At 41.3% G+C, this 16,481-nt stretch overlaps 1 protein-coding gene across 3 annotated transcripts in view; it reads left to right on the top strand.

Annotated features, from left to right (window-relative positions):
* The window catches only part of GHR (growth hormone receptor), a 235,950-nt gene that overhangs the window by 89,893 nt on the left and 129,576 nt on the right, over positions 1-16,481 (top strand). For 2 of the 3 annotated variants that reach the window (XM_081052879.1, XM_081052880.1), the window contains exon 2: positions 16,156-16,236. In XM_081052879.1, coding sequence (XP_080909005.1) covers positions 16,167-16,236 — 70 coding nt within the window. In that variant the 5' untranslated portion in view covers positions 16,156-16,166. Of the gene's footprint in view, positions 1-1,069; positions 1,210-16,155; positions 16,237-16,481 lie in introns of those variants that run through there. The other variant, XM_081052881.1, reaches the window with a different exon arrangement.

The following is a 16,481-nucleotide window of genomic DNA, read 5'->3' as shown; positions in this document are numbered from 1 at the left end:
AGGGACTTGCGTGTGCAGTGACTCTGCCCACATTCAATCATGGGAATTGTCATGACTGTTCTAACCACGTGAGGAGCTGCAAGAAATACAGCAAAGTTCCAGAGCTAGAAAGCTGTTGTTTTTGTTTCTTGTGTTGCTTGTGTATGTAATTCACTAAATGTTTAGTGTTTTGCCCTTTTTAGTTGACTTGTGATGTTGTTGTTGTTGTTGTTGTTGTTGTTGTTAGGAAGAACTACTCCCTCTATTATAAGTTAATTAAAAAGAAACGAAAACCACTTTATCTAAGTGCTATGTCCTCCTGCCCAATCAACCAAAATATCCTACAATTAATGTGTAGGCGGTACTAACGATTTTCTAGTCAACTACTTTGCACCACTGATTAAACATCCACAGGTCAGTGTGTTAGGATTTCCAGTGGGCACTAATGTTTTGGAATTTATCCATTTATCCTTCATGTAACGAATGAAGTTACATTCTGCCCCTTGGGGCACTCTGGCCCCTTGGGGTCCTTCAGGCAGATGCCAGTGAACACAGTGAATGGACACCTTTGCCCTCTGGGAGTTTTCATTCTTGCATTCCTTAGAGAAGCCATGAAATTAGTTTCAAATCTATCACTCTCGTTAACCCGTCCAAATTGTAGTCTTTGTCAGATTTTAATGCTTGGCTTTCTTCTTAGCTGGTCTGGCTGGCTCTCTTGTGACTGCTCTCATGAGGCTCCAGCCCAGGCCTGGCCTTCACTTCAATTGGCAGAGCCCAGAGCAGCACTGGGCAAAGGTCGGGGTTTTGTTTTGTGAGGCAATGGACTGTGTGCTTTCATCTACTCTTCTGGTACCAGGAGTGTGTGTGTGTGTGTGTGTGTGTGTGTGTGTGTGTGTGTGTGTGTGTGTGTGTGGTTGGGGGGAGGGAAGAATAAGGAGGGACGGAAAGAGAGAATATAATTGATTTGGGGAGGATTTTGCAAAGGTTTATATATGAAAGCAGAAAGACCGAGAAACTAGAGATTAAGGCATGCCAAGCGGTGACCAAGAGACTCACCATATTCCACCTTCCACTCCACCCTCTCTGCCAGATTTTAACCAAATTGGTGTAATGTGGTCTGCTTGCCTACATGACTGAATGAAAAAGGAAATTTAAAACATTCTTGCCATAAAGCCCAGAGGAAACCATATGAAAATCCAGTCTCTTTCAGGAAAATCTGCTGGACTATTGGTTAGTATTCTCTTCTTGTTAACTTAGATTAAAAGGCTGGTAATCAGGTCTCTTTTTTAAACTAGCTTTTGCATTTTTTAGATGTAAATCTCCAATATGGCTTAGGCCGATTGTTTTTCTTGTCCTCCTACCTCCTTCTTCCTTCTTCTGGCTTAATTTCTTCTTGTTCCCTCTTTCCTCTACTTCTCTGCTCTTCTCCTTTATGCTCTCAGCAAAACATCTTTTTCTTGTCCTGGAGTTTATAAAATATTCTTATTAGGCAAAGCCCCAGCCTGTCTTCCTCCTTGTCTGATCACCATTCAAGTATAATTTGGGCTTCCAAAGTTTGTTCTTTGAATGAAAGGCTAGTTCTCTGAGCATTTAAGAAGCTGGTATATTTTGAGAGAGTCGACAGAGATTATAATTTGCACTCAGGAAACACTTCAGGGTTTTAATTCCGGTCTATGTTTTACATTTCAACAGTCAGTTTATATTTTAGAAGAATATTGTAAAGAAGAAGTGACACCACAATTGCATGTTTGTTTTGCATTTCTTCCAGTTTTTCTAACGTCTTAGGGATGGCCAGCGCTTTGAAGAAAAGGGAAATAAGACTGTCTCTTTGTGCTTCTAGCTATATCTCCCTGTCGATTTTCTCCGATGCTGTGGGCTCCTTACTGCGTGCCTGATTGGAACTGTCCCATCACACCCAATGTGATGGGAAACACGACTTACTCTCTCATTAAAAAGCATTCAGATGAACTTGCAATAGAAAGACTTGCTCCCACCTCTTCAAAACACCTATTTTAAGAATAGCATCAGAGTCTCTGTTCATTCCTCCAACAATTTATGTAAAATGGAGTGTGCTAGGCACTGTGTTAGGTAGTGAGGGATACAATGATGACCCTCAGGAGCGCAATAAGAAAACCATGGATAGCTTACAGTGCTGTGCTAAGAGGTTTATCAAGGCTGTTAGGGAAGCTGAGAGGAGGGGCACCTAACTCCACCTGGTAGGGAGAGGGAGGTGTTGTTGCTAGAAATTCGTGGAAGTTGGAGTGACCTTGAGCTGAGGTTTGGAGGAATGGGTAGCAGAGATGGATGAAGTAGGAAGAGGACAAGAGGCAGAGGGGCTAGAAGTGTGAAAAGCTTGGAAACTTCTCAGAAGATGCCTCCAGTGACAGAGGAAATGGGAGCTTTGGGGAATTGGAGGAAAATGGTCTGGAAAGGTAGAAAGAGGCTAGATCAGATCACAGAGGGCTGGATGTACCTTTCGAAGAGTTTATCATTTTTACTGGAGAGGCTGCTGATCTACAGTTTTAAGAAAATCACTGTTGTCATTGTGGAGAATAGATTTTTGCAAGGTTCTAGCCAGGATTATTTTCAGAAAATTAGACTCAGCTTGGTCCAGACTTGAGGGGGTTGCGAGTAAACTCCTTTTCTGTATTACTCCAGGGCTCTTTGTCTACTTCAAAGAAGGTGGCAAGGGCAACTCAGCTCCTGATGAGGGTGGATGAGTGGTCAGGTGGCTGGAGCAGCCAGACGAGCCTGGGTCGCCTTATACCCGAATTTGTTATGATTTGTTTGTACTGAACACCTGATGATAAATGACATGTGTGATACCATGTGTGAGGCTCCTTGACCTGCTCCTTAAAAATAGAGTGACAGGTTGGAGACAGCGTGGAGTTCTGAAAAACCCATTGGACCAGTGATAGGAGACCAGGGCGTGGCTCCCAGCTCGTCTGTCACCACTAGTGGGGTCTTACGTGGCCTCATCTCTCTGGGCTCTGCTCACCTTATCTATAAACTGAGACCTTTAGACTGACGTGGTCCTGAGGGCCCTGTCCAGCACCCATATTTTCATTGTGATTCTGGTTTCCTCAGTGGTCCTCCTGGCCCCGATCGCCACTAAACCCTGACATCTGATTCAGAGAAACTAGTGAAGCCATTTGTCTTTAAAAGAGTTGTCCTGTAAACATTATAATCTGGTGAGCATGGGAAATAACTTGCAAAAGAAAAAAAAATGGTGATCCATGTTCTGTCCTGTGCAGGTGATAGATGGGAAGCAGAAAGCCACCTGTACACGTCTTCTTTTTCTCTTGACTTTCTGCTTGTCCTTCCTGCAAAGGTAGAGAGCAGATTGGAAGGGGCTTCTGAGGGGACTGAGGGTTAGGCACTGATGGGGACCTTTAGGAAGCTGAGCTCTGCCACCTTCTGAAGGGGTAGTGCAGCAGAGGCAGTCATTCAGGTGGGTCAGAAGCAGGATTTTGACCTAACTGTGACCTTCCTTGCCTTTGTGAAATTCTCTTGCATCTATATGAAGCACCCTCAGGTCGTATTCTGGCAGCCCAAATATCAGCCATAGGCTCATCCTCTAACACCCAAATTTCCTTCTCTCTTTTACGGAAACTAAACTTCTCCTAAAGATGAGAAACAATAGCTAGATGATGTTGTGGGTATTCTTAGGGTGGGGGGGACATCTAATGCCCCTGGCCTATCTAATATCCAACGACACACTCCCCAAACCCACACATATAGAGCACATGTCTATTCACTCATAAAATCCTGAAAGGCATTTTGGGGATGGGGAGGGGGAAAAGGGAGGGGAATAGAGTGGTTAATGGATGAATTGGGTCTGTCTCTTGCCCTGAGAACTTTACAGATAGCAACACAGGCACTAAGAACCCATTTATTCCACAAACGGCTTCATCATTCCATGACTTCAATTCTGTGCACATTTTATATTAGAGGTTTAAAACAAGTCTGTGTCGAGGCCCAGAGGAGAGAACAATTAAGTTTCAGGGGAGTGTGACAGACCTCATGGAGGTGGTGACGTTTGAGTGTCATCTGAAGAGTAAAGAGATTTGTGTTTTGTCTGGCAGCAGCCCAAACAGTAAAGGAAGATAGAGCATGAAGTAGGCTGTTTGAAGTCCTGAAAAGAGAAGAGACAGTGGGGCTAGGACTGGGGAAGGAGGAATTATTCCAGAGAGAATTCTGAGGTAGAATCACCCCCTTACGGTGACAAGTAACATATAAGAGGGGATGGAGTAACCAAGGTATCTAATTCAGGTAACTTGGGGAACCCTAATCTCATTAAGCAAAACAGGAAATATGAGATGGAGCTGTTTGTTCATTAGGTAGGGGTTGGGGGCAGGTGGAAATGCTGGGTTCAGTTTGGACAGGAGTTATTTGAGATGCTTATGGGCATCCAGGTGTGTTATTTCCCTGGGTCTGAGACCCCTGCCCTCTGGTTCTTTAGCATTTACATGATGCTCTATATAAACTGCCACCCTGGGGGATTCCCTGTAGCTTTTCTTCCTCGTTTGGAAGTATAGTTTTAACTGGTCACTTGATCACAAGTGGTTGAAAGTGAAAAATTCATTTGAATCATTTTTCAGTTTGATGGGAAGGTAAATGTTTTATTGCTGTTCTACAAGATGTGAAATAACTGATTTCACTCAAACAGAGGGCAATGAAAAAGCACTTAAGTGTCTATTCCTTGACTTCTTGATAGGTGGAGAGTCTCTGTGAATCAATAGTGGTTCAGGGTTTGGCTCGGCATGCTCATTCCAGCCCTCATCCGCCAGCCTCCGGCCAACTGATTTAGGAGAAACATGGCCAGGTCATTGAATTACAGTTTCCTGAGTTATGCTGTGGTGGTCTCATAGGGTGGTAAACATAAGGATCCTGGGAATTGAACGTTTAGTTCAGAAGGACTGAAAACAGGCTCTCCTGAGCCAAGATCCTAGATTTACAAGGCCATGTTACAAAGATAGCCTGTCCTTCCCACTTCCATATCACTTTTTTTTTCCATAAATACATACTCCTTGTCCTTATCTTCCCCCACCCTAGTCTGTCATAGATTTTGACCTTGGCTTTGATTTACCTTTCCATTGACACATCATCTGTTTTTTAATTTCCTAGTTAGACCTGAGGTTAAGATGAGAAGCTAGGCCAGCAAACTGATTTAGACAGGCTCTCTCTGGCTTTCTCACTTTCCCTGGGGTTATCTCATGCCCAGATTTATGTGTTCAAAAAATAAATGACCCATGAAATGACCCAGAGGTAATCAGACTCTAGGGGCCCGATTTATACCAGCCAATTTCAAAAGATGGGCCGTGTATCAGAATGCCAGTACATTTGCTTTTTCTTCATTTCCACTGTCAAGCAATTTTCATTTCAGCTGTTATTGTATTAGTTTTCCAGAAAGATCGTAAACCCAGAAGACAAGAATCAGAAGGTAATTTGGCAACTGTAGAGTTGGAATAGAGGGAACTGAAGGAATTCAGGGAAGAGCATCCCTAAGCTCTGTTTCTGTATTGGGAGCTTCCTGGTGGCTGGTCAGAGGTCGTTAGAAGAGACAAAGCCATAAATTATTTACTCTCTGTTTTCAGCATTCTTCATCCATCATTAATTGGATTAGATTAGATTGGATTAGATTGTCTCTAAAGTTCCTTCCGACTTCAAATTTCTACACTCTGCCCCTCTTCTGATAGACATGTTTCAGTGGTGACTGGATAGTTGTCTTCGGGATTGATGTTTAGGAAGTCAACCTTGGACTCTCTAATGGACTTTGAGAAACTATATTAGTTTTCTATTGCTTCCATAATAAATGATAAATTTAGTGGTTTATAGCAACACCCATTTATTATCTCACAGTTCTGTAGGTGAGAAGTCTGGGCACAGGAGGACTCAGCTGGATTCCTTGTGTAAAGTTCACAAGGCTGACGTCAAAGTGTCATTATGGCTGCATGACAGAGGCTCTGGGACTTAATTTGCTTTCAAGCTCATTCGGGTTGTTGAGAATTCAGTTCCTTGCCATTGCAGGACTATCTTCCCGATTTCCTTGCTGGCTGTCAGCTAGGAGCCAGATTTTGCTCCTAGGGATTGGCTGCATTACATCTCATGTTTTCTTCATGGTCCCCTCAAGCACCAGCAAGTCAAGTTCCTCTTGAATTTCTAGTCTCTCTGACTTTTTCTTCTACCACATCTCACCAGCTGAGGTCCTAGTCGGCTTTTATAGGCTAATGTGATTACACAGACTGCTTAGATAATCCAGGATAATCTCCCTGTTTTAAAATCAGTTGATTAATAACCTTAATTACATCTGCCAAGTCCCTTCAGAGCAGTACCTAGGTTAGTGTTTGAATAACCACAGATGGCGATCTTAAGGGGACCTCTTTAGCATTCTGCCTAACCAGTGTCATGAACAGACTTTGAAATCATGTTTGTCATTATTTGAGTGATCATGTCAGTGGGTGGCTGATTCTGTCTATTTACATGTATTCTTTTTATCTTGCCATTACATAGGACATTTTCTTAACCTAGCTTCACGTTTAGCATAGAAGGTTCTCTATTATAAGAAGTACATCTATTGGTTGGTTGAATGGGGAAGACTGATACTTCTTTCCTCTCACTCCACTCAGTTGAGGAAGTCTCCTTGGGGGAGATGAGCTCTATTTTTCACAATCTTAAAAATCATAGCACATTTGGTTTGCACTAAATCGGTGATTCTCAATTCTAGCTGCACTTTAGAATTGTACAACAAAAATTTTGAAATATTACTCAGGCCCTACCCCAGAGATTCTCATTTCTCTATGGCAAAGCCAGGGCATTTTTTTTTTAAGTTCCCCCAGTGGTTCTAATTTGCAGCCAATGCCGAGAACTATTGATAAGCTCCAAACATTGTATTTTGGAGGAAAAAAGGCTGAGAGTGAGAAATGATTCACTTGAAGTCTCATAACCAGTGACAGATCTGGTGTTCTCTGACACAAACAAAAGGTTTATGGTTTAATTGTATGCGGAGTTCAGTGCTCAGCACCATGTTTCCTCGAAAATAAGACTGGGTCTCATATTAAGGTTTGCTCCAAAAGACACATTAGGGCTTATGTTCAGGGGATGTCATCCTGAAAAATCATGCCACGGTTTATTTTCCAGTTAGGTCTTATTTTCGGGGAAACACAGTAATTATACGCAAAATGAGTGTTGGGGAAGTCTGGAACACCGTGCTTCTGGTTTCAAGACTATTTCTTTCTAGGACTTTAAGAAGCAGCTATTAGACCTTGCAAAATAACTGTTTAAAGGTCTCTTCTCAAAAGCTTGGCCTGCTCAGAAGCAAGAATAAGCACAGATACATTATATTCTGCACTAGCCAAGGAGCTGGATACAGGCATGTCCACAACCTCTCAGCCGGAGCTGCACAGTCCAGTGCAATAGCCACTTAGCTGCCTGTGGCTATTGAGCACTGGAGATGTGGCCAGTGCCCGTTGTGATGTGCTGTGAGTGTGAAATACACTAGATTCAAAGATTCCACATGAAAAAAAGCGTATGAAATAGCTCACTAATACTTTTCCTGGTTACTCCATGATGAAATGATGATACTTTGGGATCTATTGGGTCAAGTGGGATAGATTACTAACATTGATTTTACCTATTTCTTTACTTTTTTAATGTGCTTACTAGAAAATTTAAAACTGCGTATGCGGCTGGCATTTGGGGCGCACGTTCTATTTCTGTGACATAGCACTGTTCGGGAGAGCACTTTCTATTAAAGCTATTAACAATGCGTGGTGAAAGTCCAAGTGTTCTACCTTCCATATCTGAAGGAGTGCAGTGGTATATTATACACTTTCTGGAGATAAGACGTGACATTGATCTGCCCTGTGCTTGCCATCTATTTGGCAGCCGGTCAGTCTGGCCAAATAGATTTCTTTCTATTTATGTGTATAGGCTTAAAGGAGGTGGGGGAATGCCCCTGTGTCATGGAAAGAGCACACATCGTAGCTCTTAAGAAATGCACATGAAGGTAGACCAGGTGCTTGGAGGCTCAAAGGCCTAGAGATGAATATTATACCCCTTGAGCAATACTGTTCCCAAAGAAACTGCTACGTCAGCGATGATGAATTATCGCCGTCCTTGACGACTCACTGGAAATACTGCGGTGTCTGCCCCTGTCTGTAATTCAAACGTAAACTTTCCTCTTTTTCTTTTTCTGTAGTTTTTCCTGCTTCGTTGTTATCCTGCACACGTGTTTATTCAGACTGGTGTAGCATTTTAAAAGAAGCCAATCCCTACCCAGAAATATTCTGTCTAGGGGAATCTTAAATTTCCTTAAATTTCTTTAAATCTCTTAAAATTCCTCTAAACTTCCATTTTCTGATTTTTGAAATTAGGATCTCTCTTGCAGGGTCTTTGTAAAAGTTGAATAAAATAAGACACCTGGCACACTTCTTCATTGGGCAGATTTTGGGGGAGGTGTCTACTCTGTGCCACACCCAAGGCTAATTGTTGGGGTTACGATACAGAGTGAGACATGGCTACTGCCCCTAGTTTGCTCACAGCTAAAAGAAGAGAAGGATAGGAGCCTGACAGCATCAGGACAGTAGTCCCCAGTGAATGGCAGTTGTCATTACGTCACACAAGGGGGGACTTAGCTTATTACAAAGTCATGGAATGGTATGCAAATGAGAGAATTGAAACCCACTGTGATTAAATGACTGCTGGAGTCACCAAGTCAGGAAATGCTGGGCTGGCACCAGGCACAGGATTGCTGACTCCTCCAGCAATGCTTTTCCCAGGAGATCACATTGCCTCACTCTTGGTTTCCCAACTGGTTTACGTTAAAAGAACAACTTCATCATTTTGGACTGGATTAAAGGAAAGAAGAGTTTCTCCCAGTTTTTGCTCTATGTTATCTGGGTATGCTAGCACACTATGAGTTATCGTACTAATCATTGTCAGATTATAATGTCATCAAGATAATGCATGTATTCATTTGAAGACTTCGTTCTATGAAATATTGTCTTCAACAGCTTATTATTTCTTATTAAATTAGGTTAAACAAAGCTAATTCCCATCTGAGAGTATAAAAGAAACTTCCAATATCTTCAACTTTGTTTAAGGCACATTCCCCATGTTCTATATAATCTATCACAGTAATAAAAAAAATTATATTAAAAAAAAGCCTTGTGGAAAAGGAGAGAGGAATCAGAAATCCAGTGAGAGATTTGCTTTTTCAAAATCTGTTTTAGAAAAAAACACTTGGTAGGTGCAATGGTGTAACGTAAGATATAAAAAGGAACACGTTGTTCAAATAAGCACCTATGTAATTGATTTTCTCTTCCATGTGAGAGTCACACCTATGTTGTGAATCAGTGGACGCACCAAGTGAATTGGGCTGGATGAGTTTGACAGCCATCCATAGCAATAGTTGCTATGGTGAATTGCCACTGTTGCAAAGTGTCACTGGACCTTACTGAACTCAAACAGAATGCTCCATGCACTGAAAAAGGTCCACTCCCTACAGAAGACCCATGCATACCAACAGCACCAAGCACTTCGTACTGAAATGCCCCTTATTTTCTCCCTCCTCCAGACAGAAAGAGGTAAAGACCCAGGTTCCTGTAACCCAGCTGCCTTCTCTGTTCTCACAAGGAGAATCCAACCTTTGTCAAGCCAACCCTCTTGTCATTGGAATTCACCTACCTACTTTTCAGCTCTAGACATCTATGATTCACAAAACAAATGATCCGGACCCAGTAAGAACAGCGTAGCGTTTTCTTACAGTAGCTGAAATAGTGATAAGGGGTGAAATCAGCCTCTAGATTATTTCCCACACAGTTGGGCCTCCAGTCCGAAGGTATGTAGTTGCCTGTACACCTGAGCAAAAATGGGCAGCATTCCTGCCTTATCTGAGGAGAGACACACATTACATTATGATGAGCTTTCACTTTTCCTGGAGCCTTACGTGATATAAGTAATTGAAGAAGGGAGTCTTACATATTCTGGCTGCCGAAGATCACATTTGCTGATAGCTTTGCCACCTTCCTAGGCTTCCATTTCAAGATATACAAATACAGGACCCACTCTCAATCTACACCATGGAAATAGTATAAAACGTAGTCTGTTTATCACTAGTATTAGAAAGAGTCTAATAAATAGCTAGATTTATGGGATACAGACAGAGCGCATACCAAATCAAATGCTTTGAATAAATTGTCTCATTTGATGCCCTTCCGATTTTGCTCTGAAAAAAGTAATACAGTTGTCATCCCCATATTAGAGACAAGTAAAATGAGGTTTGGTAAAGCCAGTATTTGAACCTCGCTCTCTCTGAGTCCAGAACACATACTCTTAACCCCTAAGCTTCCCCTGTCTGTAAGTGAAGACAAGGATGGCATCTGAAGTAAAGGCTGATATTAATTTCTAAAGACCTGAGAAAGTATCTGTGAATGCTTATTAACTAAGTGTGACCAGCTGACAGTACAACAGATGGCATCAAATGAAATCAAGTATACAGGGTTCACCCAGAAGCACTCTTCCCTCTTGTATCAATGTCAGCACATTGCTTAATCTTTGTACCTGTTACCTACACGTAACCTAGATAGCACCGTTCATTTCCCCAGCCGCTGGTGTGCTGGGTCCAGTTCCTCCTGGCTTGTGAACCCACATTCAGTGACTGCAGTTAATCCAGTGACTTAGTGAATCCAGCTTCATGACTTGGTAGCTTAAAATCAGCACTGGTAGAGGTGTTTACATCACAGAAATTGGCAATCGCTACAAATCACGGCCCTTTTCTTTATTCCAGAGAGAAAGTTGTTAAATATTTATCAGTGTACCACTGTTTATGACTCAAAGAGCGATACAGTGTGAATTGTCACACTTCTAAAGGTAAACAAAGGCATACTGGATACCTAAAAAAAAACATTCTACAAATATAATTATACCTAACTCTTCAGTGAATCTTCTGTCCCCATCATTCTGCATTTGGAAGGACCTCTTAAAAAAACATAACCACAATGATTTTGTATGTCACTAGAAATATAAAATTGTATTTTGTTTATTGTTTTTGTTACAGAAGCAATATGCTCACTATTTAATATTTATGAATGCAAGTACAAACATACAAACCATGAAATGTGTATATCAATATTGTCAAATTGAAATATAAAACACAATGCAAGCCACATATGTGATGTAAAATTTTCTACTGATCACATTTTAAAAAATAAAAAGCAATGGGATACTAATTTTTAATAATATTTTATTTAACTCAATCCAAAATGTGATTTTAACATACTGTCAACATAGACATTATCGAAATATTTTGCATCCTTTTGGTACCAAACCTTCAAAATCTATGTATATTTTACACATACAGCACATTTCAATTTAAAATGCTACTTTCATCAGAAACAATCTGTGTTTAGATTTCGTAAAATCTACAGCTAAAAAAGTGGATTCATATACCCAACCTGTTCCAAATATACTTAACTAAATACTTAATTGAAATATTTAATTAATTACAATTAAATAAAATTTAGCTTAGTTAATTCCTCAGTTGCATTAGCCACATTTCAAGTGCTCAATAGCCACAGGTGACTGGTGATAACTGAATTGGGCAGCATAGGTACTTACCCTGTATGCTTTATTTGTTTTATTAAAAAGGAGACCTACTATATACACTACTCCCCAAAGCTTTTTTTCCCCCTCATTAATTACACATTTAAAATACCTTCCCATCCTGTGTTCCCCTTTGGTTCCTAAGAAAAGAGAAATCTCAGCAAAGTAGTTATATCAATAATGTCTGTGAACTTTTTCTACCTCACTAATGGGAAGAAAATAAGTTGACCTACGGCATTTTGGGTCTCACCAGTTTTCAAATTCCCACCACCAAAGAAAGTGGGTAAAAACATGAACTCCAAAGGTAGACTTAGACTGTTCAAGTAAAATGCCTGGTGCTAATCAGAATGGATCATTTCAAATATCTTTTGGGATTAGCCTCTTCCTTTTTCAGTGCTGAATTTTTCGGAAAGCTTCACCAGGGAATCAACAGGATTCAGTTTGGCAATATTTTATTAGTAATCAACATCAGTATCAGAAAGTACACATTTATTAGGTTATCTAGGTCGTGGTTTTGCAATATAACAATTCTGCTTCCATGGGGATTTTTTAATCAGCTCTTGCCTTTTCAGTATCAGAACAGCTAAATCAATTTTTAAAAATGAGGAAACATTATTTCTGGTCGATTGAGCTGCCATTTTGGTATTTTGCCTTAACACCAAGTAGCAAAGACAGTCATGTGATCTCTTCCCTCTAAACAACTCAGAACCCAAATTTCTGATTTCTGTCCATGGCACCATCTTTTATCCACACATATACTACATGTTCCGTCATTGGTGATAGACATGTGTCTCTTTATCGTCTCCTGTATCCAGTCATCACCAGATCTTACCTGTATTTCTCAGTGATATTAAGTGAAGAAGGTATGAGGGGCAGATTTATCCTAAGAAAATCTGCTTTTGCACATGAGTTATCTGTACCAAAACTTCCAGTGACTTTCTGATTAATATGAGTTGAAAATGCTGTTTCAGCCAGTCCTCCCTTGCCTTCCAATTTTATTCCTTTCTTCATAATTCTGCACCTTGTTCACTATCTCACCATCCCCCTCAGACTACTACCCTGATCTAATCAGAACCCAGACCCAAACTCAGGACATTTGCGCTCTCTGAGCTTCTGCCCATAGCAAAAGTTCAACCATACCCTCTCATTTTTTCTTACCTATCACCATCTTATCCATCACGTAGTTCTAATGTTAAGCCCCTCAATTCAGTGGCTGATTTTTACCGACTCTGATCTTCCATTTTTAGGTATGCTGCTGCTTTTCCCAGTTTCATGTGCCTACCTTGCCTAATTCTTGAAGTCGAGAACCATGATTTGGATTGCTTTTGTGTTCTGCATCGTGCCTCGCACCATTCTAGCAGGCGCTTGTAGGTCAACAAATACTTGCTAATTTTCAATGAAAGGGAATTGAATGAAACAATTGCTTTCTTTGCCTGGAGTTGGTTATAACATGTTGGAAAAAATATATTTATTTAATCTCCAGCTCTTCTCATGTGTTTATGGACTGTTTTATAGCCAAAGAATAAAAGTCAGTATATCGTAGGCCTAACTAATTTAGAGGCCTCCTCTGCTGGGCAGTCTACAGAATTAAAATTCACGCCAGCTAAATCGCACTGCTTTTCAACGGGCTGTCCCTTGACGGAGTGGGGAGCAGGCAAAATGCCTCAAGCTTTGAAAGTGGAAATGGTGTGAGTTTCATTATGCAAGAATTGAAACTTTTCCTCCCCCTCCCAAATGAAAATTTTGCCATGAGTCTATAGCCAAAGAATGCATAAATATCATTAGAAATTTAGAAAGGGATTTTCCCTAGAAAAAATATTGCACACTTAAAAAAAACCCAATAAGCTAAGGTACAATTTGGTAGATTCCTCTGAACAATGCCTGCCTGTATTCCAATTATAATGGGGAAGGGGAAAAATGGGACTTTCTCCTGCTCACATCTGGCACATCGTTGATAGATTACATTAAAATTCCAAACTCTCTTCTCTCCTCGGGACACTTTATCTCAGCTAGAAACTAATAAAGAAGGATCCTCTCATCTAGAAACTACCCCACGTAGCTCTATGGAGATGAAGGGGGACAGCTTACAATCCAGTCAAACAGAATGCTCACTGGCCTAGGTTATGTGATGGCTCTAGAAATTTCACTAGGGGAGGATGACGGGGGGCCACTTTTAGAGTCACCCCCACTGATCCAGCAACAGTTGAAGGGGAGCTAGTCTCTAATGGAGCAATTAGCGCTCACTGAATCCAGCCATATTTAGTTATCCTCTTCTCTGCTCTCAGCCCGAGTTAGAGAGTTGGAATTAGGTCCCTCTGCAGAGCTCTCAGTGGCAGTAAACTGTTCTCACCTCCTATTTGGGAGAATAGCAGTTTTAAATACCTCTTTTTTTTCTGAAGGAGTGTGCAAAAATTTTCTGATTAATTTTGCTTTGAGGATTCTGATTGATTTGTTTTTTTTGTGAGATAGAACCTGCTATTGAGATATGTTTGGCTATTAAAGGAATTGTTGTTTGGGGTGAAGTTCATTTTCAGGCAGCAGTTTTCAAGTTTGGGGGTGCGAAGGGGTCAACTACTATTCACCCGAAGCAAAATTCACTTGTTTCTGGCATCCTCTAAGTCTCTTTGAGATGTTTGAAGAAGTGACTTCCAAACCAGAGAAAGTAGTACCCTTTGAGAAATGCAAACCTCTTCATATCCTTAGTCAGTTGGGAAGCAAAACCCACTACCTGGGAACTGGGAATCTGTTACAACCTGATATAAGACAGCGTGTGCCAGAGAAGGCTTCTTTCCCTGACACTAAGTGGGTTGGGGGATAACTGGTAAAACTAACTATATACAGAGTACAGTTCCTTTTCCTACTTAACAAATACTTTAAAAATAAAACTTTAAAGGAAATATCCAGTTACCCACAGCATGGCATTTTTCAGACTATAACATATTTGGCTTTAGCCTTTTTATGTATTTCTGCTGGAGGCTTCAAACTGTGGTTCCATAGCCTCTCCACCTAAGTGTGAAGGACTAGGGAAAGATACTCAGTGGTTCACATTTGTGGAGTAGATGAGAATGATGCAAGGCCCTTAATCCACAGCCGTCCAGGTTAGGAATTGAAAACATCACCGTTACAACTACAGCTCACATTTGAATGCCATCTCGCAGTTGGCAGAGTGTGTTCATCTGCCCTGTCACACTGGATCCTCTCCACGACTCCTCGAGGTCGTGTGTGCGAGCCTTGTTTTATGTGTGCTGGCATATACATGCATACTCAGACACAGGAAGATACTGTTTATGTAGAGATGTATTGCCTTAGAATTTTTAAGAATGTAAAATCATATGGAACAAAAGGAGATGATGGGTCATCCACTGTGTCGAAAGTATAGAACATCAGACATTTTATACCTCTTCAGAATTATGCAGCCATTACCCCTGAAAACAAACATTCGTGTTCGTCATTTTAGCCCGATTAGTGAGAAGGGCTATTTCATTATTGTTAAGAATGTACAATAATAAAAATGAGACCAACAGGGGCACAGGTGGAGCTCCCAGTGTGGAGATCAGGTATGCCTGAGTGACTTGTAAGTCAGTGTAATTTTATGGAACTATTACAACTCAGCCATACAATAGTTGGCATTCGTTAGTTGTCAGATGTAGCAACAGCTCTCCAGAGGGCAGTCTGCTGAGTTCATTTTAAACCAGCCCAAACTCATCTCTTCAGAGGTCCTGGAAGTGGACCCCTGGCTTATTTATTCCAAAGAAGCTTATTTCCTACAGGGAGAGGTGTGTGTTAGCTGAGGCACGCTGACTTTCCCCGTTCATCAAACTGAAGGGTGCAAGGTGTGGCCACATTGGGATCCCAAATGGCTAGAGACTCGAACTGACCCTTCTGTGAGCCTGAGATACTCCCATTTTGGGCCTTTCAGAAATCACATTCCTCCTACAACTGAAAACCCTTGAGGACTCCCAGTGTCCTAGGGAGGGCAACTTGGCAGCACAGATGTTTTGATTTCTGTAGCTTCTCACCTTCTCCTTTATGCTGCCTTCTAGCTAAATCCTTTGGATGGTCCATTAGCACAGTGTTTTGAGGGCGAATTGAGCTCTTTTGTTTACTGGGAAACACAGTGAGACCTTTTACTATGACAGTGGGTTGTTTTGTTTTTCCTTTTATGGCCTGTCCAGCTCAAGGCCCCAGGCTTGGTGATACAGCCGACAAGGTTTTCTATTTCCGGATCAAGTTAAAGTGAACCACACTGGCCCTGTTATTGAAGCAGTGCGTGGGGTCATTTGCTGTGAGGTGGGTCTAGGGCTGCCGGCCAGGATGCGAACATTTCTAGTGTCCACAGTATTTCCTGAGGCGAGCACCCACAGGAAGTAGAATGGATTACAACCTGTTATTGGCTGTCATGAAAATTCTGACACTATGAGACTCTGGAGCAATGAACGACTGACTAGGATTCCTTCTAGAACGGACATGCATGTCAGCTCCTTGGTGGTTCAGCAAGTCTTCAAGCAGTATTTAATGATAACAGCCTGCTTTTAGTTGCCTTCATCTCATGTTTCCTTGTTGTGCTTGCAGGTACCACAGGTATGGCTCTTTGGAAGCTGCTGTTGACCTTGGCAGTGGCGGGCTCAAGTGATGCTCTTTCTGGGAGTGACGGTGAGTTCTGCTTTCCCATCCCCAATCCCAGTGTTTTGAAATAACACTGAACTTTATTTGTTAAATCTAAGTTTGTTGGATGATTTAATCAAAAATGTACATTTTAGGTAGCAGCAAATAGGAAACTTCTCTTAGCTTTAAAATCATCAACTCGGAGGACATTTCTGTGGATGTTTTACAAGGAATACAGTAGCTAGTTTTGGCATCCGATGTTTTCACATTAAAAAGAAATGCTGCAAATCATG

This window comes from Rhinolophus hipposideros (assembly GCF_964194185.1).
Source record: "Rhinolophus hipposideros genome assembly, chromosome: 7".
Lineage (NCBI taxonomy): Eukaryota > Metazoa > Chordata > Mammalia > Chiroptera > Rhinolophidae > Rhinolophus > Rhinolophus hipposideros.
The sequence above is the reverse complement of the archived record's forward strand: the minus strand, read 5'-3'. Positions and strand labels throughout refer to the sequence as shown.